This window comes from Phaethon lepturus, unplaced genomic scaffold, assembly GCF_000687285.1.
Source record: "Phaethon lepturus isolate BGI_N335 unplaced genomic scaffold, ASM68728v1 scaffold16228, whole genome shotgun sequence".
Lineage (NCBI taxonomy): Eukaryota > Metazoa > Chordata > Aves > Phaethontiformes > Phaethontidae > Phaethon > Phaethon lepturus.
In genome coordinates, this window is record NW_010558438.1 from 1,013 (window position 1) to 25,466 (window position 24,454).

A 24,454-nucleotide genomic window follows, 5' to 3' on the forward strand; every position below is an offset into this window, starting at 1 on the left:
TTCTTTTTTTTCCATTCTCTGTATCTGCAGTTACTCTCAGTCTCCTGCAGTTACTCTCAGTCTCCTTTCTGATGTGGTTATTTAGCCAGTTTGATCTGGAACTCCCTAACAAAATTTTGCCCCTTTGACTGAAGTACACATTTCACACAGTCTTTGCATCTTTGACTTAAGAGAACTTCCATGCAGCTTTGCCTTCAATAGTCTGAGCTCCCCAACGCAGCTGACTTCGGTAACCAGGCCGGTCATGTGCCCTTTCAAAATGAAGAACCTGTGGGCAGTGTGGTCACCAAAACCAGCTTAGTTATGCCAGTAAAATGCTGTGCTTAGGCGAACATTTTTTCTGCTAACAACTCTTTTCAAGTGCAGAAACCCCTCACTAATACAGTTGTGTTGCTGCTGCTCATTCTGTTAGTGCGTACTTTTGCCCACCCCTACACTGTGCAGGTATGACATGCTCTTAGTTACAGACTTACATGTCCATTTAATATAAATAAAATTAGTTTGCTGTTGTCCATCCAGGACCCCTTTCTAGAACCTCAGAATGTACCAAAACAAAGTCTAAAACAAAACCCATTTTATTGGTTTAGTGACTACTTGGTGAAAAATGATCTATGTTGCTAGTTCAGAGTGCATAACCCTGTCACTGTCAGTAGCATTTGCTTCCCAAGCTATATTTAAGAAACTAAAGGCCCACAGTTCCCTGGAGTGTTAATCTACCTAATAGCAGAGGGCTTTATTCACATCCAAAACCAATATTCCTCTCATGGAATGTATGGTCCCAGTTTAAGAAATGTGCTTTTTTCTCACTGGAGAATAAATAAAAGTGTCTGTACAATGCATTGCAGTGGCAGTTTAATTTTAGGAAAAGAACTTTTAATTTTTCAGCCTTTGGGCCAAGGAACACCAGACGTCTCATTAAGTGTGTAGTCCAGCAACTCAGTTCTCAGTTTTGCGGGGTCCCTGCCTTTCTAGCTGGTGTCTAAGGGCACTGCACTGCTAAAAACAATTAAAATGCTTGACGATAATTATAAAGCGTCAGCTTTTAAAAGTTTGGCCAAAGCTTATCCACAAAGCCTAGCCAGAGCCTTGCTGCCCCACTTTCAAAAACACTGAAGCGAGGTAAATCGTAATTTCCAAAGTGAATATCCCAGGAGCAAACACTGTACTCTACCTTCCCCTAGCTGCAGAGCAGGGTCCATGAGCTCCATCATATACTCCACATTCAGAAGGACTTCCGTCAAGTTGCTGCGGGCCAACACATACATGAGCACGGGGAGGAAGTCATCTGCACCATATGGTTTCCCTGAGCAAAGAGAAACACAAGAGTGTTCCCAATAAACTCACCACAAAGACACGTTCTCACACAACAGTGACAACTTCTCACCCAGCATGTCCTTTGCAGACTTCAGCTTACTTTATCTGAAGAGTTAAAGCTTGAAAGCACCAGCAAAGAAAAAATGCTGAAAAAGGGAAAGTCAGGTCACTTTAAAAGCAAGTAAATTTGCTTCAAGCCCAAAATATGAGCTTGAAAATGTTTAGTGAGCTCCATTTCTGCCATTCTTTATTAACTGGAAAAGGAGAAACTTAAACTTTATGGATCACAGACAAGGGACAATCCTTGATGATTGCAAAGGCTGCCAGCTCGGCCCTCTGATTTGACACTGCCATCAAGACTACAATTCACATTTTCAATACTAGCAGCAAAGTTGTCTACGTGTATCAGGGGCATTTATTCTCTTAGGTTCACTCTATGTTTATGACCAAAGAGCAGAAAAACTAATTTGAGACAGTGGTTTTTAGGACTGAGGACTTCCATGTTTATGTTCCTTCAGAAGAGAAAACATCACACTACATGTTCCTAATTAAAACAGTCTCCCAAGAGCTAGGATCTAAGAGGAAGCATCTTTCCAGCCATGGTCTCTAACTAAGAAAACAAAAAGCCTTTCACATTGGACTTAGCTTAGTTTTTGGACATGGTGTACAGCAGGTGCTACAGGAACAGATCCTCATGGGCTCAAGATGTCCTGTGCTTAAAACATTGATATCAAAAAATTCAACAACGTAATCTTATATGTAATTTGTAAAAGCTCTTTGGAATCTCTGAGGGCAAAAAAGTGTACATGTTAACAGTCATCATAAATAATTACTACTTAAAATCCAAGCTGAAGCTTCACTACACAAATGGCAAAGAAACACAAGGACAACTTTTCTTATTTTAAAGATGCTTTCACTTTCTACCAACATGCCATAAATTCAACATGGACAATCCATAATAACAAGTTGCTTGAGGCCTATCTTCCCAATGTTCAGGGTTGACCACTCCTCTTAACCTAAGCCCAGACTGCTTTCATTTTAAATGTCCTCCCTCTGACAGTGGGCAGTTTTCCTTGCCTGAGCCCTTGGACGTGTTGGTTTCATGGGCCATGTGTGTCTCACCTGAGAACCGTTTGCCTCACCTCAAAGAATCAGAGCTACCCTTGATGTTGCTTCAGTAAAATTATGCCCTAGCCATTTCTGGCCCATAGTCCACATGCCCTTCCATGGTAGGGCATAAATTCCTGTTTCTCAAACGTTCCCACTGACTTGTTTCAAATCTTTGCCATGAGTCAGCTTTCCTTTTTTGTCATTCATAGCTGACGCACATTCTCCACTGGCAAGGAAAGATATTTTTCTGAAGCCTCAAATAAACATGTGCTTAGCCCCTGATTAAAAAAAGTATGGCTTTAAAATAAACGCAGTAATATATCTAGTGAACAGAATGTTGATCCAGTTAAAACAAAGTATTGGAGGATGAGAGACTGTCAGGGCTGTCTGTTTCTAACAGTGTCCACACACGCCACAACATAGACTATTTAATGAAAGCTGGATTAAGGCTTTCAATTCTGTTTGCTTTATTATGGCTGCCTTTAGTTAAATGACACACCCTTAGGTCTTCAACCAAACTATAAAAGGACTCTATTGTTTCATTAACATCTGTATGGATATTTTGTTTGTTTGTTGTTGCCTTGGCTTATGTCTCTGTGAAAGCTTCAGCTCTGTGAAGGGTCCAATTCATTACTGTCAAACATATCACCTTAATACAAGCAGCTTAATATCATAGCTATTTAATATTGTCTAGCAAAAAAAGATGACACAAGACATGAAAACATACTGGAAAAACTGCACAGAGAAAAGCCCTATTCTCCTTTTGACCCGAGTAAATCAGATGCCAACAGAGTTAGTTCTGTATAAAACTAGTGTAAAGGAAGATGAAGTACAAAAGAGTTTGCAAGGCTCATTTTTTTCCCTTCTTTAAAAACTTTTTCATTGTGATGCAGTAGTTACTGACCAGTGGCATGGCTTAGGTGCGTCTGATTTCCTGAAGGCAAAGGTATTTCTAGTGCAACACAGATAGCAGAATTTTCTCTTTCCTACCACTTCATTTTCATGACCAATCCATGTTGTGTCTGCTAGGGCATCCAGGAAAGTCGCTACTCCACAACATGAATTGCTACCCACTGAAAAAAAAAAGCTGTATTTTTTAAATAAAATGTCACCAAAAAAGATCACCAACCACCCAGTGGACTGACCAACCAATGCAGAGCAGAAACAGAAACTTGGAACTAAACAATTCCATGTCCCTAGCCATCAACTTCTAATGTCAACTGAAATGAGAGTTAGAGGACACTTTTCAAGAAGTCCTACAGAATCTCTCTTCTTTTAAGATTTTAAAAAAATCTTTTTTATTGGCTGAGAAGTAGCTGTATGTACAAGCAGGCACCAAGTCCATTCTTTTTCATTGCTGTCTATCTCATTGCTATAAGCTGATTTAGCTGCTCTGCCCACCAGCCCTTGTTATAAATCTTTCTCAAATTTAAGATTTCATAGAAATATTATTGGACTCCCAGCTGTTTATATGGCTTAAATATGAAAATCTGATATACAGTTTCTTTTTGATTAATAAGCTCAGAGTAGGGATGTCTGACTGCAATAATGGAAAGAGTACACATTCTCCATATGCTGTATGGTCATAACATGCATAAATTACTAGACATCATTTTAATCCACTTGTGGGAATATGAAGCCTGATTCTTAAATACCCACTTCTTTAGCTAAGGCTGAAGTCAGCAAGAGCTATAGGTGTCAACAAAAGCAAAGCTAGTCAAGGATCTATCTCTGACTCTATGTGTTGCCACAAATTTCCAGTGTTGCCTAGGGCAGGTCAGGCATGGTATATTGTGCCTGTATACAATGCCTTGTAGGCATTGCAACAGCTTCTCTACTGACTGCTCATGGAGCCAAGGATAAGTGCCTGAGAGGGCAGGACTCAGAACTCCCCTTGTTCTCCTGGTCTTGGAGCAGGCACAGGGACTAGCTTAGACATGTACAGCCATCAGACCAAGTATGGCCCTGAGATGTCCTGTATCTCAGTCCCTCCATGGGGACAAGAGGTGCTGTCAGCAACTCAGATATGACCAGAAGCAGGAGGCACAAAGATATGTGAAACAATGCCTGTGAACCAAGACACCCGAGAGGTTGGTGCTGTTCAGCATCCTGCAACCTACATGCTCCCTGCACCATGAAAGGCATCAGGGCACTAACCAGCATCTGTCCAGGGATGTTCCCTGCAGACTGCTGCCTCCTCAGCTTCACTTTCAATCTGGGCCAGAGCCAAGCTCCCCGGCCTGCATGCCTAGCTCCATCTGTGGTCTCTCACAGAGGGGCATGTTTGCAGCTGACAAAGTTAAATCTACCTCTGACCCTGCCAGTGGTCTCAGTGACACTGGGACTGAGCCTGCTTGTTCAAGGTGGTGGTGTCCTACTCCAGATATGACTTGCTTGATTTCCCCCTCTTCCCTGCAGGATCAGGAAACATTTATTTCATAAATATCTATAAGAAGCTTAAAATAAGCCTTCTCTTCTGCCACAAACTCATCCTATTATGTTTATAGCAAAGCGAACACAACGTCAGCTCCTGGCTGGGATGCAGTGCTTGAATGGAATGGGTATTAATTAAATATATGATTTAAAGCAACTGGAATTCTGCCTAAGCCTCCATAAAGAAATTACAGCCTATTTTAACTCATTCATGCATTTCTTTTCCCTCCATGTATATTCCAACAACCAGCAGACAGTGATGATGCTCTGCATCTTGCTCTAATATTTTACAAACACTGGAATGAGGTCTAGCAGCAGGTCTCCAGGAAATATGAATTTTAGCCTCAGTTTATAGCTGGGAAACCTGAGGTACAGAAAAGTTAACTGAGATTTGTTCAAGATCAGAAGAAAAGAGTGTGACCATCCTTCCTCTTCCTACCATTTTTCTGTCTCTTGTCCATCCCATAGTACTTCAGCAAGATTCAATTTATGATGTAGTTGAATTGAGAGAGTTAATACATGCAGGCAGCATGAATCCATTTCAAAAACAAATGTTTTACAGATCAGAGGAATTTCTTCCCCTTGAAAAATCTGAACTGGCTCTTTAATTCAAATCTAGCAATTGTGCTAGCCAGAAAAAAGATATAATCTCTAGTCCATCAGCCTTCTTTAATAGTAACTTAAATGCAGATAACCTCTTCCTAAAGATAACCAAGCAGAACTGTTATGTATAGCTTTATTTTCCTTCTCAGAAGTGAGCAGCATGGTGGGATTGCTCTGACTTAGTTTTAGGAACTTCCAGCATCAGTTCTACAGTGGCTGCTGAAGTATTTGAGGCCAATTTCATTTTCATAGGCTCAGCTATCCCACTGAAGATACACTGCTTCATGTCCATGCCTTTGTCAACTGCAGAGTCATATAGGAGTGCATCAAAGCAACTAATATTCAGCTGCTCAGTTCTATGGGGGGAATGACAAACTTCATCCTAAAAGCTAGAGAAGAGAAAGATTCCAATGGAATATATATCCTATCTTTCCTCTTCTTCCAAAAGCACACTATGCATTAGCCATGTAAAACTATGCAATAGAAATTATTAAATCAGATGGTTTAGGGCCAGTCACCTAGCCAACTCCATCACTAGTACAGAGCTGTTTTGAACTTATACGCAAGCTCCCTGTGCAGTTCAAAGATATTCAAAAAAAGAAGCTTCATAACCTTAGGTAGTCCACGAATTAAAAATGTAAGAAAATTGTTCCTCTGCTCATTCTTTTTGAATGTCCTTTGAAAGCAGTCTCCCCATCTTTCAGACTTCCAGCTTAAGCTTAGAGCCTTTCCACAACTGATTTTCCCCACTCATGGACTGACCAAGATCCGCTTGTTTACCTTACACAGTATTTCTCCATAAAGCAATGCCTACTGCTCTGCTATTTTTGCTTTTCCATCAGTTCTCTGCCTCAGAGCGGCAGCTCCCCGGTAGCACAGGGCTGAGAGCTCCAGGCTCACCACTGCCAGTACACACCATGCATAGTGCAGATACACGTCTTGTTTATCACTCCACAAGTGTCACTTTTGTTTTTGATGGAGTGAAAAGCAGAGATTCTTACTCTATGCTTACCACATAATCCACTTTTGACATTTTATCTGAGTAAAGGTATTTCTGAAAGATAAATAATATGCAGTTTTTTCTACATAAGATTACAGTGCTTCTGTATAAATGAGATATGTGCCCAACTCTTCCTGTGGGTATTGGGCCATGCCTTCCAAATGTAGGAGCAGTCAGAGAGTTGGGAGCTTGCGGCTCCCTGTGAGCCCTGCCTCTTACTTTGTCTAGTGCACAGATAAAAAAAATGCCAGTCAGTTTGCAGGGCAGGAGCTGGGTGAGTTTCCAAACTCTACTCCTTTTATTCTTTTCATACATATTATTCTTACTAACTACTCCTAGTGCTTTTAGGAGGCAGGTTACATATTTTTTGATTGTAGGTTACACTCTTGGAGGCACACATTGCTATTATTTAAGTTTGCACAGAACTTGGAAAAGCTCAGTGAGCCACCGCAATGCTGTCATAATTGTGCCTTTGGGGACCATTCACTTACTAATACCACTGCCCACACTGTACATGTGAACATCTGAACCAGTACCTCTAAACTCCTTTTATAGTCAGTGATGAACTAATCAATATCATCAGTGGAGTTTGTCATGAGTCATCTCACCCTAAAAAAGACACCTACATCTAGCCAGATGAATCAACTGAACTCCATCGATTAAGTCCCCATTGTCTATAATGCGAAGCTAGATATGAGACCCATCTGTGGCCACCTACAGCTAGGTGTAGCTGTAGATGAGTCCCACTTCAACATAGATCTGTATCTTGTAGTTGTTCTCAGAGGTCTATTGGGAGAAAGGGGTACCGACAGACTCTGAACTTGTCTTCCTGATTCCTTGTGATGATTCAGATTCACAAGTTGATTGCCTTCAACTTGAGGGAGAAATGTTAGTTTAAATCAGCTGAGGGTCTCCCCCATTCAATTCATTGTCTAAGTATCAGGGGGTTCAACCACAGCCAATTTTTCAGGCAGATTTTGTCATGTAGTATGAATTGCAACTAAACCAGAGAATTCCTCCTTTCTTAAAACGTTCTGATATACATGGAGCCAGTCAAAGCTGACTTCAAAGTTTCATGACTCTTTCAGCAGTGCAAAGATGGGCACTACTGCAGGCACAGATGTTCCTATCCCTAGTTTTAAAGAAACCTTGGTATCTGCCTGGACACCCTGGCTGAACCTGGACTGCCGTATATGGGTCTCAATATGTTAAAAAACTTGTGTTTTCAGGAGGCTCTGGGGAAAAAAAAAAAAAAAAGGTGCTTGATTTGGCGGTATTTGGACGTTGCTTTGAGATATGAGACCATATTCTCAGGTCAGCTCATCTTATGGTCAGCCTAAAGGTGATAAAGACCTGGCCTGAGCTACCAAATTGCAAATTAAACCGGACAACGTAAGTAGTTATCATGTTACCAAAGAGATAACTTTTCTGACAGAGGGGAATGATTAGTTTTGTGTTCCACCTGCTCTAATCTTGGAGGAGGAGGGAACTCACTAAGTCAGCAGTGAGTTAAAGGAGCTAAAAGAAGAACAGACCATTGCACAGGAAGCTGAGCATGGCCTCTGCTCTTCCTGTGCGAAAAGCACTGCGCTGCCTCAGGGCTGGCTGAAAGCAAAAGGGGCCCTGGGCTGCTGCTCTCAAGATGGGCAGAGAGCAGAAGAACTGCCACCCATTGAAATCTGGTCTGGGCAGCCTGCAGCACCACTCTTCGGCACACCACCAGATGGGAATTCCCTGTCAGAACAGTATTTCAGTTTGCTGAACATTTGTCTTTGCCAGGTGGAAAAACAAAGTGATCTGGGGTCAGTTCATTCTGTTGAAGAGGTTTCACACATTTCACTTCTCAGTGGGACGTTTCACTCAATTTCTCTCTGAGTCCACTGTCTTCTGGGAGTTGACTATAGCATTCTCCTGCCCTTAACCTATTTTTCTGGTCTGAATTCATAGGGGTACATTTCCTTAATGCCAGGCCAGTTTCCTTTTGACCAGGCCTTGATATGCATCACTGATCATATATACTGGAGAGGAAACTGGATGCACAGGGGTGAAGTCAGCTTCTGACCCACACTCCTCTTGCAGTAGTATTCAACATGAGAAAACAGCTGAGCTGGCCAAAATGAAGCGCTTTGGTTAGCATAGCAAACCACAACGAAATCCTCTGATTTCAGGAACACCAATCTTTTAACACATGTAGGGGTTTTTTGCATTATTTCCCTGACCCTTAATTTCTGTTAGATAAAATGACACAACGGCATTTCCTGCAACAGAGAAATTCCAGCCTTGAGTTAACTGAGGTGTGACAGATTCATAACGTACCACCAGCATCGGAAGGACACCATGTCTCCTATGTGGGTTTTAAAGAGGCGTGCAAGTCTTTGGTCTATTCCAAACTTATTCTCAAAATAACACAACTGTTTTAACAAAGTTCCAGCAAATTCCCCTACATGTGTCCAAATCCAGAGGTCCTATCCACCCTGCAGCTTAGGCTCAGCCTTGGCGTGGCTTCTTGCTCTGCTGTTAATGTGTCTAGATTGGTCATTGAACCTTGCTGCATACTGTCCAAGGGATGACCTTGAAGTGAGGCTCAGAAGGGCCACAACAATTCCAGTATGAGTGCTGCAAGGCTGTTGTCAGTACAAAATAAAGCAGAACAGCTAAAAGCACCTTTGGAGATTCTAAGTTCTTGAACAACTGCAGGCTATTGCAAATTAATATCTGGCTTCTCTCCAAATTTATGCATGGCTGGTCATCAGCTCACCACTATACAAACCAAGCTCTTAAACTGGCAAGGCAGATTCCTGGAGGAAGGGGCTTCCTGGTCTATCTGCAAAAATGCATCCTGTCTGTAGGCCAAGGGCTTAACGTGTGCATTTAGTGGTTGGCCTGAGGCCCAAGTTATATTTATACTCAGAGCACATACTTCCTCACACCAAAGAAGCATAGTAGCGGTTTTGGAATTTACTGGAGCATCAGGAATTACTAACAAACAGTACTAGCATTCTGCTTCTCCTCTTCAATTTAGGCAAAACCTTGTAAAGGCCAAATCAGGAGACTTTTCCCCAAGACCCATTCCTAGAATTTACCATTAAGCTGCTACAAACTGGACAGAGCTCTGAGGATTTATGGAGAGCTGTGTGAAGACCTGTGCAAACAGGACATTACCCATAAAACACACGCTTACAGACATCTGGTTTTTGGAGTTATAGAGCTTAAAGTTAACCAAGTAACATCTTACACCTGTTGTTAGTGCAGAGAACTTCACAGTCACCAACCTGCCCATTCTGAATGCAACCTGTGGACAGCTGATACCAAACACACCAACCATCACTGTTACTTCCAATTTGAGTATTACCACATCAACTGTATCATAAATCCTGTTCCTTTGATACATGGAGAAGGACCAGTGAAGGATATCATTTCAGTAGGAGTGCTGTACCTGGGTTTCCCTGAGCCATGGAGTCATAGATGAGTTTGCAGGACTTCAGCAAGATGGCAATCTTCTTTTCTGGGGAGTAGGCCTTGTGCATGGTTGTGAACTTGTGAAGGATCTTTTCCAGCACCACAGTTTCAGGTACACTGGTTGTGACTCCTAGGTCAGTGGTAGTTGCGTTTTGTATCACAAGTTGGTTCTCTTTTAGCTGCTGTAAAGATCCATCTTTGTTGTGGATTTCTTTTAAGTAAGAATCAATGGCTTCTTTTAAAGGTTTCAGGACACATTTGTACAAAGCCGTCTCAGCAATCACATCTGCATAAAGAAGGGAGATCACGGAAGTCCATGATAAATAATCAACACAATAGTACAGGTGCAAGTAAAACCCCCCAGAAAGCATGCATTTGGTTATTGATGAACTACTGTATTAGCTGTGAGCAGGGAACGGAAATTACAACCCAGAAAGTAAACGTTTAATTACCAACACCCTCGAAAAGTCCTGGACAGGCTTGACGTGAACATCAATGCATGGTCTCTGCCACTGGAGCCATAGGAGAGCCCCTGCTACCAGCAGCCCCTGCTGTCTTTGCCCGACTCCTGGCTGACCAGCATGGTATTTTCAGGCAGCAGGAAAGCCAACTCTAGGAATTGATGAGGAACCTTACCTAACTGTGCTTCTTTTCACAGCCCTGCCCTTGCAGATGCCTAGGTGGGACTCATCTCATGTCCCTTCTGACATCTCCCTCTGACCTGTTTGAGACATTAACTTTGGGATGAAATCAAATGCATCCTCAAGGAGCCTCTTTCTCCGCAGTGACTGAACAGGGGTTGTAGCCACCAGCTCAGAGGCAGGCATCAACATCTGATCAGAAGTTTCTCACCCTTACTGCTCAAGTGACTCTAACTTACTGATACTTAAGTCACCTCTTATGCCACCTGTGGATGAGAAAATAATCTGTGTGGGTTGAGTGTTTGCTTAATATTTAGCAGGAGACAAAAGGAAGCATGAAAGACTGTGAGAAAGTCTGTCTGACTTCTAGAAACCAGAGGCAGAGCTAGACGGACTGCAAGGGAACCTCTTGTTACCCCTGCACTGAGGCAAAAAGGTCACTGGCAAAAGAGTTCATCCGCTCAGTCAGTGGGGAATGAAACAGAGAGCATTAGCATTTATGTAAACAAAATGCAATTATCTTAAAGAATCCAGAGAATCAGACAGCCTGAAGCAGGACAAATTGAAATCATAAATCTTCCACGGTGGGAATCCCTGTCCTCCACAGGAGAAGGCAGTCCTCCCTAGGCTGACTGGGCCTATCATCCTGTTAAGGAACTGCCAGTGAACAGGGTTAGATCTAACCGGGTGTGTCTGTGTGAAGGTGGGGGGATCCTTCCACATACGCAGCTCTACCAAGCAGAACAAGGACACTTCTTTCTGCCTCCTCTCCACCTTCCCTAATCAAGATTCAGGACAGACTCTGTGCTGAACACCCCTTCTGCCTTGAAGAAAGGGGTTATTGGGGCAAAAATTGCAAGTGTTACATGAGGTGCATGAGAAGTGAAACTGTAGCTCCCCTCTCCTCATTATTGCAAGAGGCTGGCAGCAGGTCTGTTCTGCTGAGGGAACTGCAGGATCATGTGAGGCTTTTGCTGGTGAGAAAGAAGTCAGCAGGGCCTGCTGAGACTGACAGCTGAGTACCTCTGGGTCCTGGGTCACCACTTAGGTGGGTGCCACCTACTAGTGGAGCTGCAGGATCCCCTGGAACCTCTGGTCACTTCTGTGGTTGGCCATGTTCTGTGCTGGGGGTCTTCTTCAGCTTGCTTTAAACCAACTTAGGGATCTCATAAATAACTCTGCATTGGTCCTCAGGTCCTCAGGAAACAGTTTTAAGCCAAAAGAGCATGTGAGTGCATGCATGTATGCTTTTTCTGGCTGTATGGCTTTGACTGGGATAAAAACTCCCACAGCTCTTTGTATATTCCCTCATGAAGGTACATTAAACAGGCCAGTCCATTTCTTAGCAAGGAGGGGAGTAACACATTACTCCCTCATGGGACATTGAATGTGAACCAACAAAACACCTCTAAACAGCCAAAAATATAATTTTTCCTCCCCAAAGGCAAACTATGATCATGGCAGAGAGAGGTAAATGCTGCACTTTGGAGCCAGCTGCGGTCTTGCAGCAGGCAGCTCTTCCATGCCTCTGAGCTCTGAAGAGCAGAGAGCGGGATCAAGCAATTCCTCCAACCTGCCACTCAAAATCATTGTGTTCTTGTCCCTCCTTGTGAGACAGTGACTGACCCCTGATCTGGCTGCCACATGCAGGGAGTTCTCCCTGCTCACTGCAGAGCATGGGGCAGTGGACGTGGAAGGCCATGGGGAACACAGCTGTGCAAGGGGAAGTTGGCCCTTTGTGTTTCCAGTGAACACAGCTCTGTGTGCGTGTGTGCCTGTGGACACACATATATATACACACACACTTGTATTTGTATGTTTGTATGTACATATATGTCTCACACACAAACACACATCTCTTCTGCTTAAACTCTTCCCTTTAAAACATTCATAGTGTTTTTTTCCCCCCTCATTGGTCTCTCAGCTTTTACAGCTGCTCCTCCAAGTGCTGGCAACTACAGAGTACACTTCAATTTGCACCTCTCAGCTTTTAGGAGATGGTTTATAATTCTGTAAAGCACAACTTGTGTCTGCATAATCTTGCCTGCCTCCTCACCTTCCCAAATCCTGCCCAAGGATGAGTAAAGCACAGTCACCTACCTAACTGTTCCTCGGTGTAGGAGGCTGGGTCTATGAGAGATTTCAACTCGGTGCTCTGCACTAAGTAACTCTTCAGCTGCGTCATCATCATCCGGATTTCTTGTAGCATCTCTGTGCTGGAGCTCTGCTTTGCCATCATCTCTAAACTGTACACTCTGTAGTCCTGCACCAGGTTGCCAAAGTATGAATTCTTGTCCTGTGCCAGCTCCACTATCTTCTTCTGCAGCTTCCTGTCACTAGACAAAAAGACTGTGAAGACATTGGACAGGCTCACAAAGGACAGCCTGTTTTTGGCCTTGCCCAAGATCACGGAGCGTGTCTTTTTACCCGATGAACTACTCAGCGTCTCCAGGTCATCCTCTGTGCTGCTGGTGGAGTAGGAGTCTGGCTCAGACGCTGATGCCTGAGCCATGGCACTGCCTCCCGGGCCCTCCAGGGAGGAATGAGAACCTTTCAGTTCAGCTGAGCTGACGGATTTGCGGCCATGTCCTGGTTCAGTCTTGGTGTGTGTGCAAGTGCCACCACCTGCCATTGTAGCTGAACTGCTGTTACACAAAGCCTGTGCCGTGGCTGTGGCCGTCTTTGCCACTGTTCTTTGCTTTGACTGGCAGGAGCTGGGGATCCTTGGTACCTGGGAAAGCCTCTTCCTTCTTGGTGGTGGGATAGGAGGTGACTTTCCTTTCTCAATGGCATTGCTTTTTATCTCAGGCATGTCCTCCTTCTTCTCTGCAGGTTTGGGCTTTGTCTCCTGAAACTGTGATACAGCCCTTTCAGGAACCTCCCCAGGCATTTCTATAGCCTTTTTGCACAGCGATCTTTTACCTCTGCTCTCTGTACTTGTGTCTTGTTTTTCTTCTGTCTGTTCCCCTTTCAGCATTTCACAACTTCTAGGCTTACCCACACAGGTCTCCTCTGAGGTCCTCTCGCACAGCCGCCTCCGCAGTGGGACAGAGGGCTGGGAGCCCTTCTTGGGGCTCACTGCCGAGGGCTCGTTGACTGAGCAGCTCTGCTTCCCTTCTTCTTTATTGTCACCGCCCTCAATTTTCATTTCCTTGATGCTCTTTTCTAGTGGCTGAAGCAACAGCTCGTTTTCTTCACAGGCAGTCATGGGATCCTGCACAAGCTTCAGAGAAGATTTCTGAACAAGAGCGTGAGAAGGTGGAGGTGGAGGGGGGCGGCGGGGAGACCTCCTTTCAGCAAGCGTGGTTGCAGGGGGGAGATCGGTGCTCACAGCAGGGCTTTTAGGAGGAGGTACATCTGGAGGAAAAGGATTACTGCACTCTTCTATAAAAATAGGATTCACGAACCACAGCCTGTCATTTCCTATTGACAGCTCAATTTCACATGAGCAGTGGTTTGTGCTACTTGCAAAACACTGTGTAGATCTTAAACTGCCTGCCTGGGCAGTGCTGAACACAGAGTCTTTTGAAGGATGGGATAACTCCTCTCCTATTCTTCTGTGGTTTAAGGAGGAACCCCAGAAATCTGTCAAAAAAAAAAAAAAAAAGAAAGAATGAAAAAATGCCCTGAGACAATTTTAGCTGCTAACGGTATTTAGAAGTCCTACTTTTTGTTAAAAGAAATGGTACACAAGCTTTCACACCTCTGCACAAAATAGTGTGAAGAAAGGGTTGCCTGTTTTATGTGTGTGTGAGATGCTTCAAACCAGAGGATAAGCTCAGAAGCTTCACCAGAAAACTTCTTTCTTGCCAATTTTAGGACACTCATCTAGTGAAAACCGTTAATGCTGTGCAGTCTATACAGTGTGAGCAGGAAGGTACAAGTAACAAATATGAATGATTGTGAAAAGGGGTCTATGGCTTATTCAGTGATCACTGCCCTCCCAAATGCAAATAGCTGTGGATACCTGAGGTGAGGGCGTGAAGACCCCAGGTGAGTTTTGTCTACCACTTGCTGATTGTGGGAAGGTGCAGGGCTGAGATATGCAGGAGGAGCACCAGGAGCACAAGAGACATCAGATGAAGATGATTTTAAATACTTTCCACAGATTAAAATTACCATTAACATCTATAGTTCTAGATGACAATTATCCATAGCCATGCCCACTCTCTGTTTGCACCCTGCCTTGAGACTGCCTGCCTGCAGGTGTAAGAGAGGAAAGATGGTGCAGAACACTGTGTTCACAGGAAGGTTGTATACTGAAGGACTAAAGAATAGTTAAGTACTTCAGTGGTATCAACTGTGACTGGAAAAGGAAGATGGTGTTTCAGATGCAAGTAGTCATTTCTGTATGTCACAAACCTCTTAGTAGAATTTGTCTTTGAATAACTTGTTTTAACAAAATTACAAAATGTTTGTACATCTTTTGAATAGATTCAGTATCACATTTAACCCTTTTCCTTTCCCCCAGAGGTGAGTTTTCAAGCCTGCTTGCCTTACCAGTCTGATAGCTTTTAATCACTCTCAGAGCTGCTAATCCAGAGGCTACTACTGGAAGCATCAGGAAACAGGATCCTGCAAACCCCATGTGTTCTGACTAAGGAAAAGGGTATAAACCTCTGAAGGTATTGTCTGGGTGAGGCACTGAGGGTGCCTGCAGATTTAGGGACAAGGGCAAGACAGTGAATACTGTAAACACAAGGATGCAGATAACTAAAAAAACTATTGCAGCACGCCTGGTCCCTGGACAGAGCTGACACTGACAGCATGCTCTTCTGAGTGGACTTACAGGGAACATGAATGGGGGTGTCACACAGTGCCTGAACCCTGTCCTGTGGTGTCAAGCCTGTCCCATTGCAAAATCATCACATGCTGGGCCCAAGAGGGGATGGATGGAGCTGCACAAGCATGGGATGACCCTCGGTGTGGAGCCTGCGTACAGCCCTCAGGACTGTGCCTTCAGCTGTGCCTTGCCAGGACCCCGTTTTCCTGTTGGCTGTACCAGCATAGCCCCCAGCCCATCATGGGGAAGGGGGCACAGGGCCAAGCTGGCCAGAGCCCTGGGCAGGGTCTGTCTGTGCCTTTTCCTAAAAACCAGCACCCCAGAAAAGCTGAAAGGGACTTCTAGTTAGGAAGGTCATAGCAGAACTCAAAACACAGCAAAGAAACCTTCAACTAAAGCCAACACAGAACTTGGGGGTGAAACACATTCAGATAAAATCTCTCCCTTGCCCACTGCATCCCCAAAGACAGGCCACTTCTTCCCGTTTTGCTCCTGAGTGCAGCTGTGACTACCAACGGCTTCCTGCTTGCAAGCCAGCTCCACGCCACTGCTGGCAAAGCCACTTTCTTTGTGCCGCTGCCATGGCCTGTCCTCTGTAGGGCTCTGCCTTTCCTCCTTGGTGCCCTGAGCCCATTGCTGGCCTTGCCTCCCTCTGCCAGCGATGTGGCCCCACGGGGCACAGCCAGCCGCCCCAGGGACAGGCACTGTCCCCTTCCCCCCCTCCAGCAGGTGCAGGTGCTGCAGGCAGGGCAGGACGGGCGGGCTGGCTCCTCGCTGCCCCTCCGCTCCCTCTAACCAGGCGTTTCTGTAACACAGGCGCAGAGTAAGCCATGCGCAGGTGAACCAAATGCCTGTCCGTTCCCAGCAGCATAAAATTGCCGATTTAGCCTCTCGCAGCCTAGGCTAGTGTCCATGGCCGATTCGACTTCATAAGCATGTCACCATGTTTTCTTAGGGAGGCTGAGGTTAGAAGAGCTTTATTCTCTGTTTTCCTACCATGAGAGGGAGGAGAACAAAGAAGCTTAAAATTAAAGTGTTGCCAGGAACAGGAGCACTCTTGTCAACAGGATTTGGGAAAATAGATGTGCAGATGCAACTGCACATAATAGCATCACGTTGCCAACCCCCTCACATCCGAGACTGTCTGGGGTATGATTTCCTTTAAACGCTTCAACTCTACTGGGTATCAGCAAATGCAAGACAGTGGAAGTTGCTTGTTTAAGTCAGAATATAATCTTATGAAGTCTTAGGGGCTGAGGAAACGGTGAGTAAACCAATCTACAAAAGGGAAGTTGGTTATTTTTCTCAGTAGTTGCCAGGATAACACACTGTTATCCAAGAAAATGCAATGCTCCACTCAGACTGTGAAGGACCAGATGAGGTGGTCTTACCAAGGGTTACACAGCTGCTTCAGAGAGGTTGTTTCCCAGTCCAGCCACACTGCCTCATATAGCAGGAAAGGCAGCTTGATCGTCTCCCATTGCTGTCCTGGCTCTTCCCTTAGCTTACACTCTGGGAGGGGTAATTAGATAGTTTTTTGACACTTTGGCATGTCTGTGATGGTATGCGCTGTTTGTGCAGTGCAATCATGCTAATTCTCCTGCTAAGATGCCTTCTGTACCTGTGAGATCAGGACTTGCGGGCCTGCAGAACACCCTCTTTGACAAAATACCTAACAGCCGGATCCTTTGCAGAAGCCGGATCCTTCGCAGAACAATCCGGCATGCAGGTAGACATCATACTTCTACCCCCTCAAAAACCATACAATTTTGAAATCAATAAAAAGCAACATAGAAGAATTTCAAACAAAGCTAGATTTCCTTTGGGAGTGCCACATCGGGCAGCAGTTATTGTTTGTGTACCCATGAAATTTTGTTCCAGGAAGTAGTAAACAGCATCTCTCACTACTTCAGCCTGTTTGACTTTACTGAGACAGCATGCCACTCCAAGAAGCTAGCATCAACTCCCAGGAAATCTTTACACAACAGCTGGTTTTTTTCTGTTGTCAGAAAATTCCTTGGCATGCAACGTGCTGTGACAAACAAACCTTCAAGCATCACCACTTTTATGACCACCAGTGTACAGGAGAGATCCTGCCTGAGTCAGGATCTCCTCTGCTGGCTCAATCATGATATACTTCTTACATATTAATCCAAATGTTTACACTTATTATAATAAAATGAGTTTACAACTTGCTATCTCAAGTTGCAAAGCAGCTTTCTTTAAGCAATAAGTACTGGCTGGACACCCAGACTCAAAGATGCTTTGACGAATTGGAACATATTCAAAATAGAGTATGATGAAAGTGTTAGAGGCAAATCCACTGGTTGAATTCAACAAAGCTTCCTGAACTGAAACCAGTGGGGTTTGCCCATGCCTTCTGGGAGGTATAATGCAGAAGATCCCAAAATAGATTCCCAAAGCCCCAGGGTGCTCTACTGAGTATCTCTAAGTGAGCTAACTCTGCAGCTTTCAGCATTGTTTGGTTGTTTTCGAAAACTGAAAAGCAAAGTAGCATGAGAGACAGTTGCTAACTACAATACCAGTCTCAAGTGAGTGTGTTTAATGGAAAGGAATAGGAAGGAGACCTTTAGTTAACATAACTGCATTTCCCAACTCTGTAACTTTATACATCTGATCTAAAATTTGCTTGTTTGGTGCTGTCACTAAAAATAGCGTTCCTTTTTGTATCTGATTAGTGCAAGGCGAGAGAACATGCTGGCACACTGCACATTTCTCTACCAACTAGAAATCCTGCAAGAGGAAGCAGAAATATCGAAATTCAAAAATACCACACTTCCATGAACATTGCCCCCACATATTAGAAGGGGAAATTGCAAAGGTGTTTTCCTTTTTTCATGTACCTCAGATGCCAACTACTCCCAATGTGTGTAAGCTATCCTGAGAGGCTGTGCCGCGCTTCAGTTGTTGAAAGCCTCAGCCTTATACAGTGAGACTGTCGGTCCCATGCCATGCACAGAAATCCAAGTGGAGGTTTATGTCCAAAGGGGCAAGTGGCCTTTTTTTCCATGTGCTTCTATAAACATAAAGATCATAAACATCTTCTCCCTTGAATTCAGGCCTCCTCAGCTATTCTGAAGACAAAAGTTCATCTGTCCTCCAGTTGCATTATGTCTGTGCAAGGCACCATGGTTCTCACAAGTCTGGGTGAAACTGACTCCTTTGAGGGACTTACCTATCCCCAGACTAGAGATAATTTCAAGGTCTTGAAAGCTACTGGCTTCTAATATTGCTTGTGGCAGCTTCAGGGTAAAGGGCAGCAAATCTCTGTAAAAAGAAACACAGTGAAAAACCAACGATTGTTAGGAACTCCAAATTTTATGATTCGTTTTAGTGATTGAAGTGGCTCACAGTTTCAGCCTTGTTCTGCAGAGTCTTGAATGTTGTCAAAGGAAGATCTCACGTCCAGTAAGGCGTTGTGGACATTGTGCCAGCCTAGGTTGCTCTGCTTTCACAAAAGATCACCAGCTCCTGTGGCGATGCTTCTTGCAGTGCTGCTGGCTTAATCACTCCATCTTGGCTTCCTCCTCCAAAAACAGCAGGAATGCCTCTCACCTTGGGGGAGGCCACAAGGGTTGAAATACCTTCCCATGAAAAGTGAGGTGTTGCAAATGGTAATTACTGTAATTAGAAAAGCCATTCTTTTTGGTGTGAAGGGGATTTGCAGTCCTTTTCCTTTCTGTTTACCCCTTTCTCCCCACCCTGTTTCCTCTTTTAATCAGTGTAAGGGTAAGGCATGGGGACATGGCAAGACACAGTGGGGTTAGGGAAGGAAGACCGCTCCTGGGGAAGGGTAGCCCCTGGGTGAAATGACAAGCAACGATGAAGTACTGCATGACACTGGGAAAACACATATATCCCTCTGCTCTCCAGTCTCAGACTTCTGACTGCTTGGTTTCTGGAAAGATGCTGTATTTTTACTGAAAAAAAGATGCAGTTTCTCAGAGGATGTTAGTTGGGTTTCACTGAAGCACACCCAAAGTCTCAAATAATTTAACGGAGCTCTTGGGCTGGTGGCGAACTGTTTCCCTCTTGCCCAATGACAATTTGCTAAACCTGTTCCTACTTCAATTCCTGTTCTAACAAGGACTAGAAAAGCCAGTAATAATAGTCCCTAAAAGGTAGCAAGGAATGGTGCAGGGTCATTTTACACATTAAAAATGTAGCAAAATGTTCTGCACGCTGCAGGAAATTATTTTAGAAAAAGCCGTTCTTGTGAGTAGGTGGTCTCCGCTACACAAACGCACACCCCAAAAATGCACGTGACTGCAGATCTGGTGAGAACCGATCTATTGACAGATGAATGCAGGGGGGTTATTTTTGCCCTTATTAACAGATACATCTCTTAATGATGTACTGTGTACTCCATGGGTTCTCTCTGCACCACTGAGCACTCTGTTGTCACATTGTTTGAAATAAACTGATGTGATCTGAGGATTTTTTTTTTTCATGGCAGATATCAGGTTTACGAGAGGAAGAGGGTCCATGGACCTTCTGCTTTCTTTGTTTGTTATGCTTCTATGCATAAGCAGTTCCCTTCTGTTTTTTTTTCTTCTTTCTTTTTTTTTAGAAAAATGCATCTAAAAATCAGAAAACATTAACACACTACCCTAATAGAAAAAAGTCTGGTTTTATTCATGGGGAAGTAGCTTGCAGAGAAGCCACCAGGTCACCTGTTACCTACAGGTGTTATTTTTGTGATCTAAGGTAATCCAGCCAGGCCAAACTTTCTTTTGAGAACAGCCTGTCAGCCCTGATAAGCCGTTTCCAGCTCTTTATAAGATGACTACTACAGCCCTGAGAACAGGCCTTTCCATTCACCGTCACGGAGAGCTCCTACAAGCTGCCAGCAAATGGCAGGTCAGTACCTAAGCAGCCTTTTTATTACCTGCTTCTCTCATAAAATTATTCCCTATTTACCTTGTCTTTTGACAATGACCTGAGAAATCACATGAACCATCTGAATGTGTATTTGACACTCAGAAGTAACATCTATAACAGGAACTAACAGCAAAGCTTGTCTTTCTTTCTCTTAAACCATGATTCTTTCTGGAGGATCCCTCCCACCAGCCGTTGGACTAGAAATACCCAATTCTGGTTTGCATTTGGGCTCTTCTTTGTTCCTTTGGTAAGACAGAAACTTCTTTTGAACTCAGCTGGCTGCAGAAGCAGCCCCTGAAATAGTGTGAGCATTACTGGCTGGCTAAGCTGCAGCACGCTGTATCATACCATAGATAGACAGTTCCTATTCTGTGACCTAACCAAGTCACTAACACGACTGCCTTGTAAACATATCCCTAATCTGCTTTCCCCTCTTAAATGGAAATAACTACTTTAAGAGTCATCTAAGTTTATATGGGGAGTCCAAAGTTTACATCCTGCTCAAAACCAGGCCTGCAGCAGCAGGAATGGGGTAAGTAGGTTGTGGAGGTATCGCTGCAGTGTGCTTAGCACGAACACACAGATTAGAGGAGACTGCAGACACGCAGGTTTAATTACACTGAGGGACTCATCAGCTGCTGATCAAACCTTGCTCTAATGAAAATGACCTTGGAGGTCTTTCCCATCTCTGCGCCCACTATGTTTGGTATTTCTGTGCTGAGCCAACAACCAAAGTGTGTTCTTTATCGCTTTATTTTTAAATTTTGGCTAAAGAACAGAAATTGTTTCAGGACTACTCTCCTTCACAGATTCCCCATAGGTGACTAAGTGCTCTAAGTCTCCCACAGACAACAGCCCACTAGCAAGTTTGCTAAGCCACTGCCGGTGTGTGTGGATGCTTAAAGCTGCTTTTAATAAGAGATGGCTAATCCAGGAACCTTTTTCCTCCCTGCCCTGCTAGCCCCAGTCCTGTGCCTTGGGCCTTTTTGGGTGCAGCCCTATGGACCTTCCTCAGACAAAGCTTCCAGCTTCAGAGACAACTGTAGTTATGGTGTGTCTGGTCAGAAACTGCGTGATCTGGCCCCATTGCAGATACTAGCATCTGGAATACCACCTGACAGGTTACAGGAAACCATCGGAAACAGCTGGGGCTGTGCTGTGACTGGATACTGGGGAAAGGCAGTCCAGAGGGGTGAGAGAAGCGACCCCTCCCTGGAAGCAATGAATCCAACTCACCTACTGACGCAGTAGAAAGCAACGAGTTTGAAGACATCCTCAAATACAAGGACAGATCCTTCCAGGTACAGGACTGATGAAAAACAAAAAAGAGAGTCAGCAACTGTTTTCTTTGAGCTGTATGGTAAAAAAAAGCTAGTGGGTTTGGCTCATACATCTTGTATTCTCTGATTGTCCAGTATTTGCATAGACTAATATGAAGAAGCATAAAGAACTGGCTTCAGATGGCCAAACACAATGAGATTCTTCAGGGAAACACTAGAAAAGTCTCAGTCTGGCTTTCTGAATAGTTAGCTGAAGATATCAGAGTGTTGTGACAGTACTGGAAACAATGGGAAAAGAAAAACCCCAGGTCACAGCCAAAGGGTTCATTACAAGCCCGTCTATCTCTAAGGATGTGCGCATCCACAATACATATGAGGCTGACCTTGTGACTCTTCATGCTGGAATCTGGTTTGGTTTGGATGGACAAAGCACTTTGAAGTAAAAAAAAATAGAAATTACTATTTCATTACTACGTGTGTGGGGTCTGACCTGGGTCATGCAGGCAGTGTGAGCACAGCCTATTTGTATCTTTGTATCTCTCCTGTCTTCTTCCTCCCTTTGTGTTATACAGCGACAGCACTTTCCTTTAAATGGAAAAATACAATCGACACCACATTGCAGAGTTCTTCAAGATGACCTCCTTTATGGTATGGCATTGTCTGTGCCCGTATGTACACAATACACCATCACAAATAGACACTGACAAGTTTAAGGAAAACTGCGGTGGTTTCTCAAAAATACCCGCTTACTGGTGGTGAACTGGAGCCCCAGAGCTGCCAGAGGAGCACGCCAGGAGTCTTTGGGGAGCAGCACCAGCTCAAACCCACGTAGTGGTACCCGCAGCTGCTCTGTATATTCCTTCACTCTGTTTTCTTGGCCACGGTTCAGAGCTGTGGACATGAAGCTCAGCTATCATGATTCAGCTTCCTTGGTCTGCCGTGATTCATGGTCCTGTGAAACATCTCCAGCTCCTTGCCCTGCCTGCCTGGTTGTTAGTTCCCCTAAAGAGCAGGGTCTCCAGCACCTGCAGGAGGGAGACATCCGCCTGGTTCTCCTCTCCCCTGGCTCCATGCCTGGTTCTTGTTCTCCAGCCAGCAGAGAATCCCACTGGAAGGAAATGCCCAAGCTTGTCTCTTGTTCAGCTTCACAGTTCATTCCCCAAACAAGGCATTTCCTCCTTTTACTTCTCCCTTTGTCCTAGCACAGGCCCTGCAGGTTGCTATTTTGGCCTGAATACACCATTTTTAAGCATTTTTAAAAGAGGCAAAGGACACATAATTCTCGGAAGTCATTCTTAACATCAATTTCTGTTGGATCAGCATGAACAGATCAATCTCAGTGTGCACACTGATACCAGACTGTAATGTGGAGTTTAAAACATACTTTGAGCAAAACAATCCCTTTCCCTCGCTTTTCTCCCACAGCTGGAAAAAGAAATATTCAGCATTTTTTTTCTTTTTTCCTTAGTAAGAATCATGTGTCAGTGTCCTGGTTTCAGCTATGATAGAGTTAATTTTCTTCATAGAAGCTAGTGTGAGACAGTCAGGGATTTTCATTAAACATCTACCATGAACAATTTCTACAGTTTGAAATCCATCTGCTTCACAGCCCTGACACAGGAAACAAAAATAAAGACAAAACCCAACACTGTTCCGGAGAATTAACCAACACCCAAGAGTCTGAACTCACTCACTCAAATCTCCAGCAATTAAATAAAGCCCTTTGTGTGGATGACAGTTTTAAGGACTTTTTTTTTCTGTTAAGAACCACATGTTCACTTTGGCATCCGGAGTTGCAGGTGTATGTAGGAGAGCAGGCTGCACCTGTACATGCTTACAGACATGAGCAGATTGCTCAGGTTGGGAATAATGACTCTTTCTGTGCCAGGAAGCTCTGCCACCTGGGAGCTTGAATTTTAGACAAAAGAGTATGAGTTTGAGTCTCTCAGTGTCAGGAGTATCCACACAGAAGTACCTTGTCACCATACAGCTACTCCTCCTCCCGTATGTAGTTAAATAGCATAAAACACTATAAATCATCAAGAATTATATAGCTTAAGCAGTCTAGGTACAAAAGCTGCTGAAGCTTAAAGACAGGAGTTTTCAGCAGGTGTTATATAGAAACTGGACTGTCCCTGGTCTGCCCTGAGAGGTCATAGAAGGTAATGAAATCAAGTGCATCTGTCAGCAGGCTGGAATTCATCATAGAGAGACCCACAGCTCTGCTGGGACATTTCTGGGTGGCCTGTAAACAAATAAGAATAGAAAAACACTGCTTTAGATGGTTCGTAACTCAAGGTACTAGCACCATCAGGACCAATACTCTGCCCAAAATTTATTCTGAATAGTGACAGTGTCAAGCATCCTGCGCAGGACTACCACAGCCACTGGGAGCCACTCCCAGCACAGCACCCATGGCAATCTCCTGTGGGGAAGATCTTCCTTGGGAAAAACCATAACACTTTTTCCTTAACCTAGTTTTATCTAGACACTTGCTGGCTGATAAGCAGTGCTTCCTGACCGCTTTGCTGTTGGGTGGCAGGTGATGGGTTTGGTATAGGAACATCTCTTGTGGGAATGGTTGTCATTCACTTGCTGAGACCATTACATGGGTTCTGCTGCATGTTTCTGATTCTTGGAAAGATGCAGAAAGTAGCAAGTTTGTACAGCTAAAAGAGCTCTGCTGACTGTTGGGGACAATGTACCTCTCCCCCAGCGCCATTACTTCCGTCAAGGCACCCTGCTCTGAGAAGACAGTCAGGAAGAGGTGCTTTTCTCTGGCTGTAGCTGTGTTGTGGGTAGATGGGGACATTTCACTGACACGAGCACTGCTGCTCAGGAAGGGATCATGATGTTGCCATTTATGGGAACTCATGACTTTTGCAAAAGCTACGAGCAGACACTTTTCTGCTGGACTGCTTTAATCCTG

The 24,454-nt window shown here is 44.2% G+C and overlaps 1 protein-coding gene across 1 annotated transcript in view; it reads right to left on the bottom strand.

Annotated features, from left to right (window-relative positions):
- Positions 1-1,171: 1,171 nt before the first annotated feature.
- Positions 1,172-24,454, bottom strand: part of LOC104625445 (ras and Rab interactor 3-like) — a gene marked incomplete at its 3' end in the record, with an annotated part of 42,143 nt that continues 18,860 nt past the window's right edge. Inside the window, exons 4-8 of the mRNA XM_010293069.1 lie at positions 21,482-21,554; positions 18,540-18,631; positions 12,661-14,145; positions 9,897-10,205; positions 1,172-1,303 (exon numbers count right to left, since the gene is read on the bottom strand). Coding sequence (XP_010291371.1) covers positions 1,172-1,303; positions 9,897-10,205; positions 12,661-14,145; positions 18,540-18,631; positions 21,482-21,554 — 2,091 coding nt within the window. The remainder of the gene's footprint in view (positions 1,304-9,896; positions 10,206-12,660; positions 14,146-18,539; positions 18,632-21,481; positions 21,555-24,454) is intronic.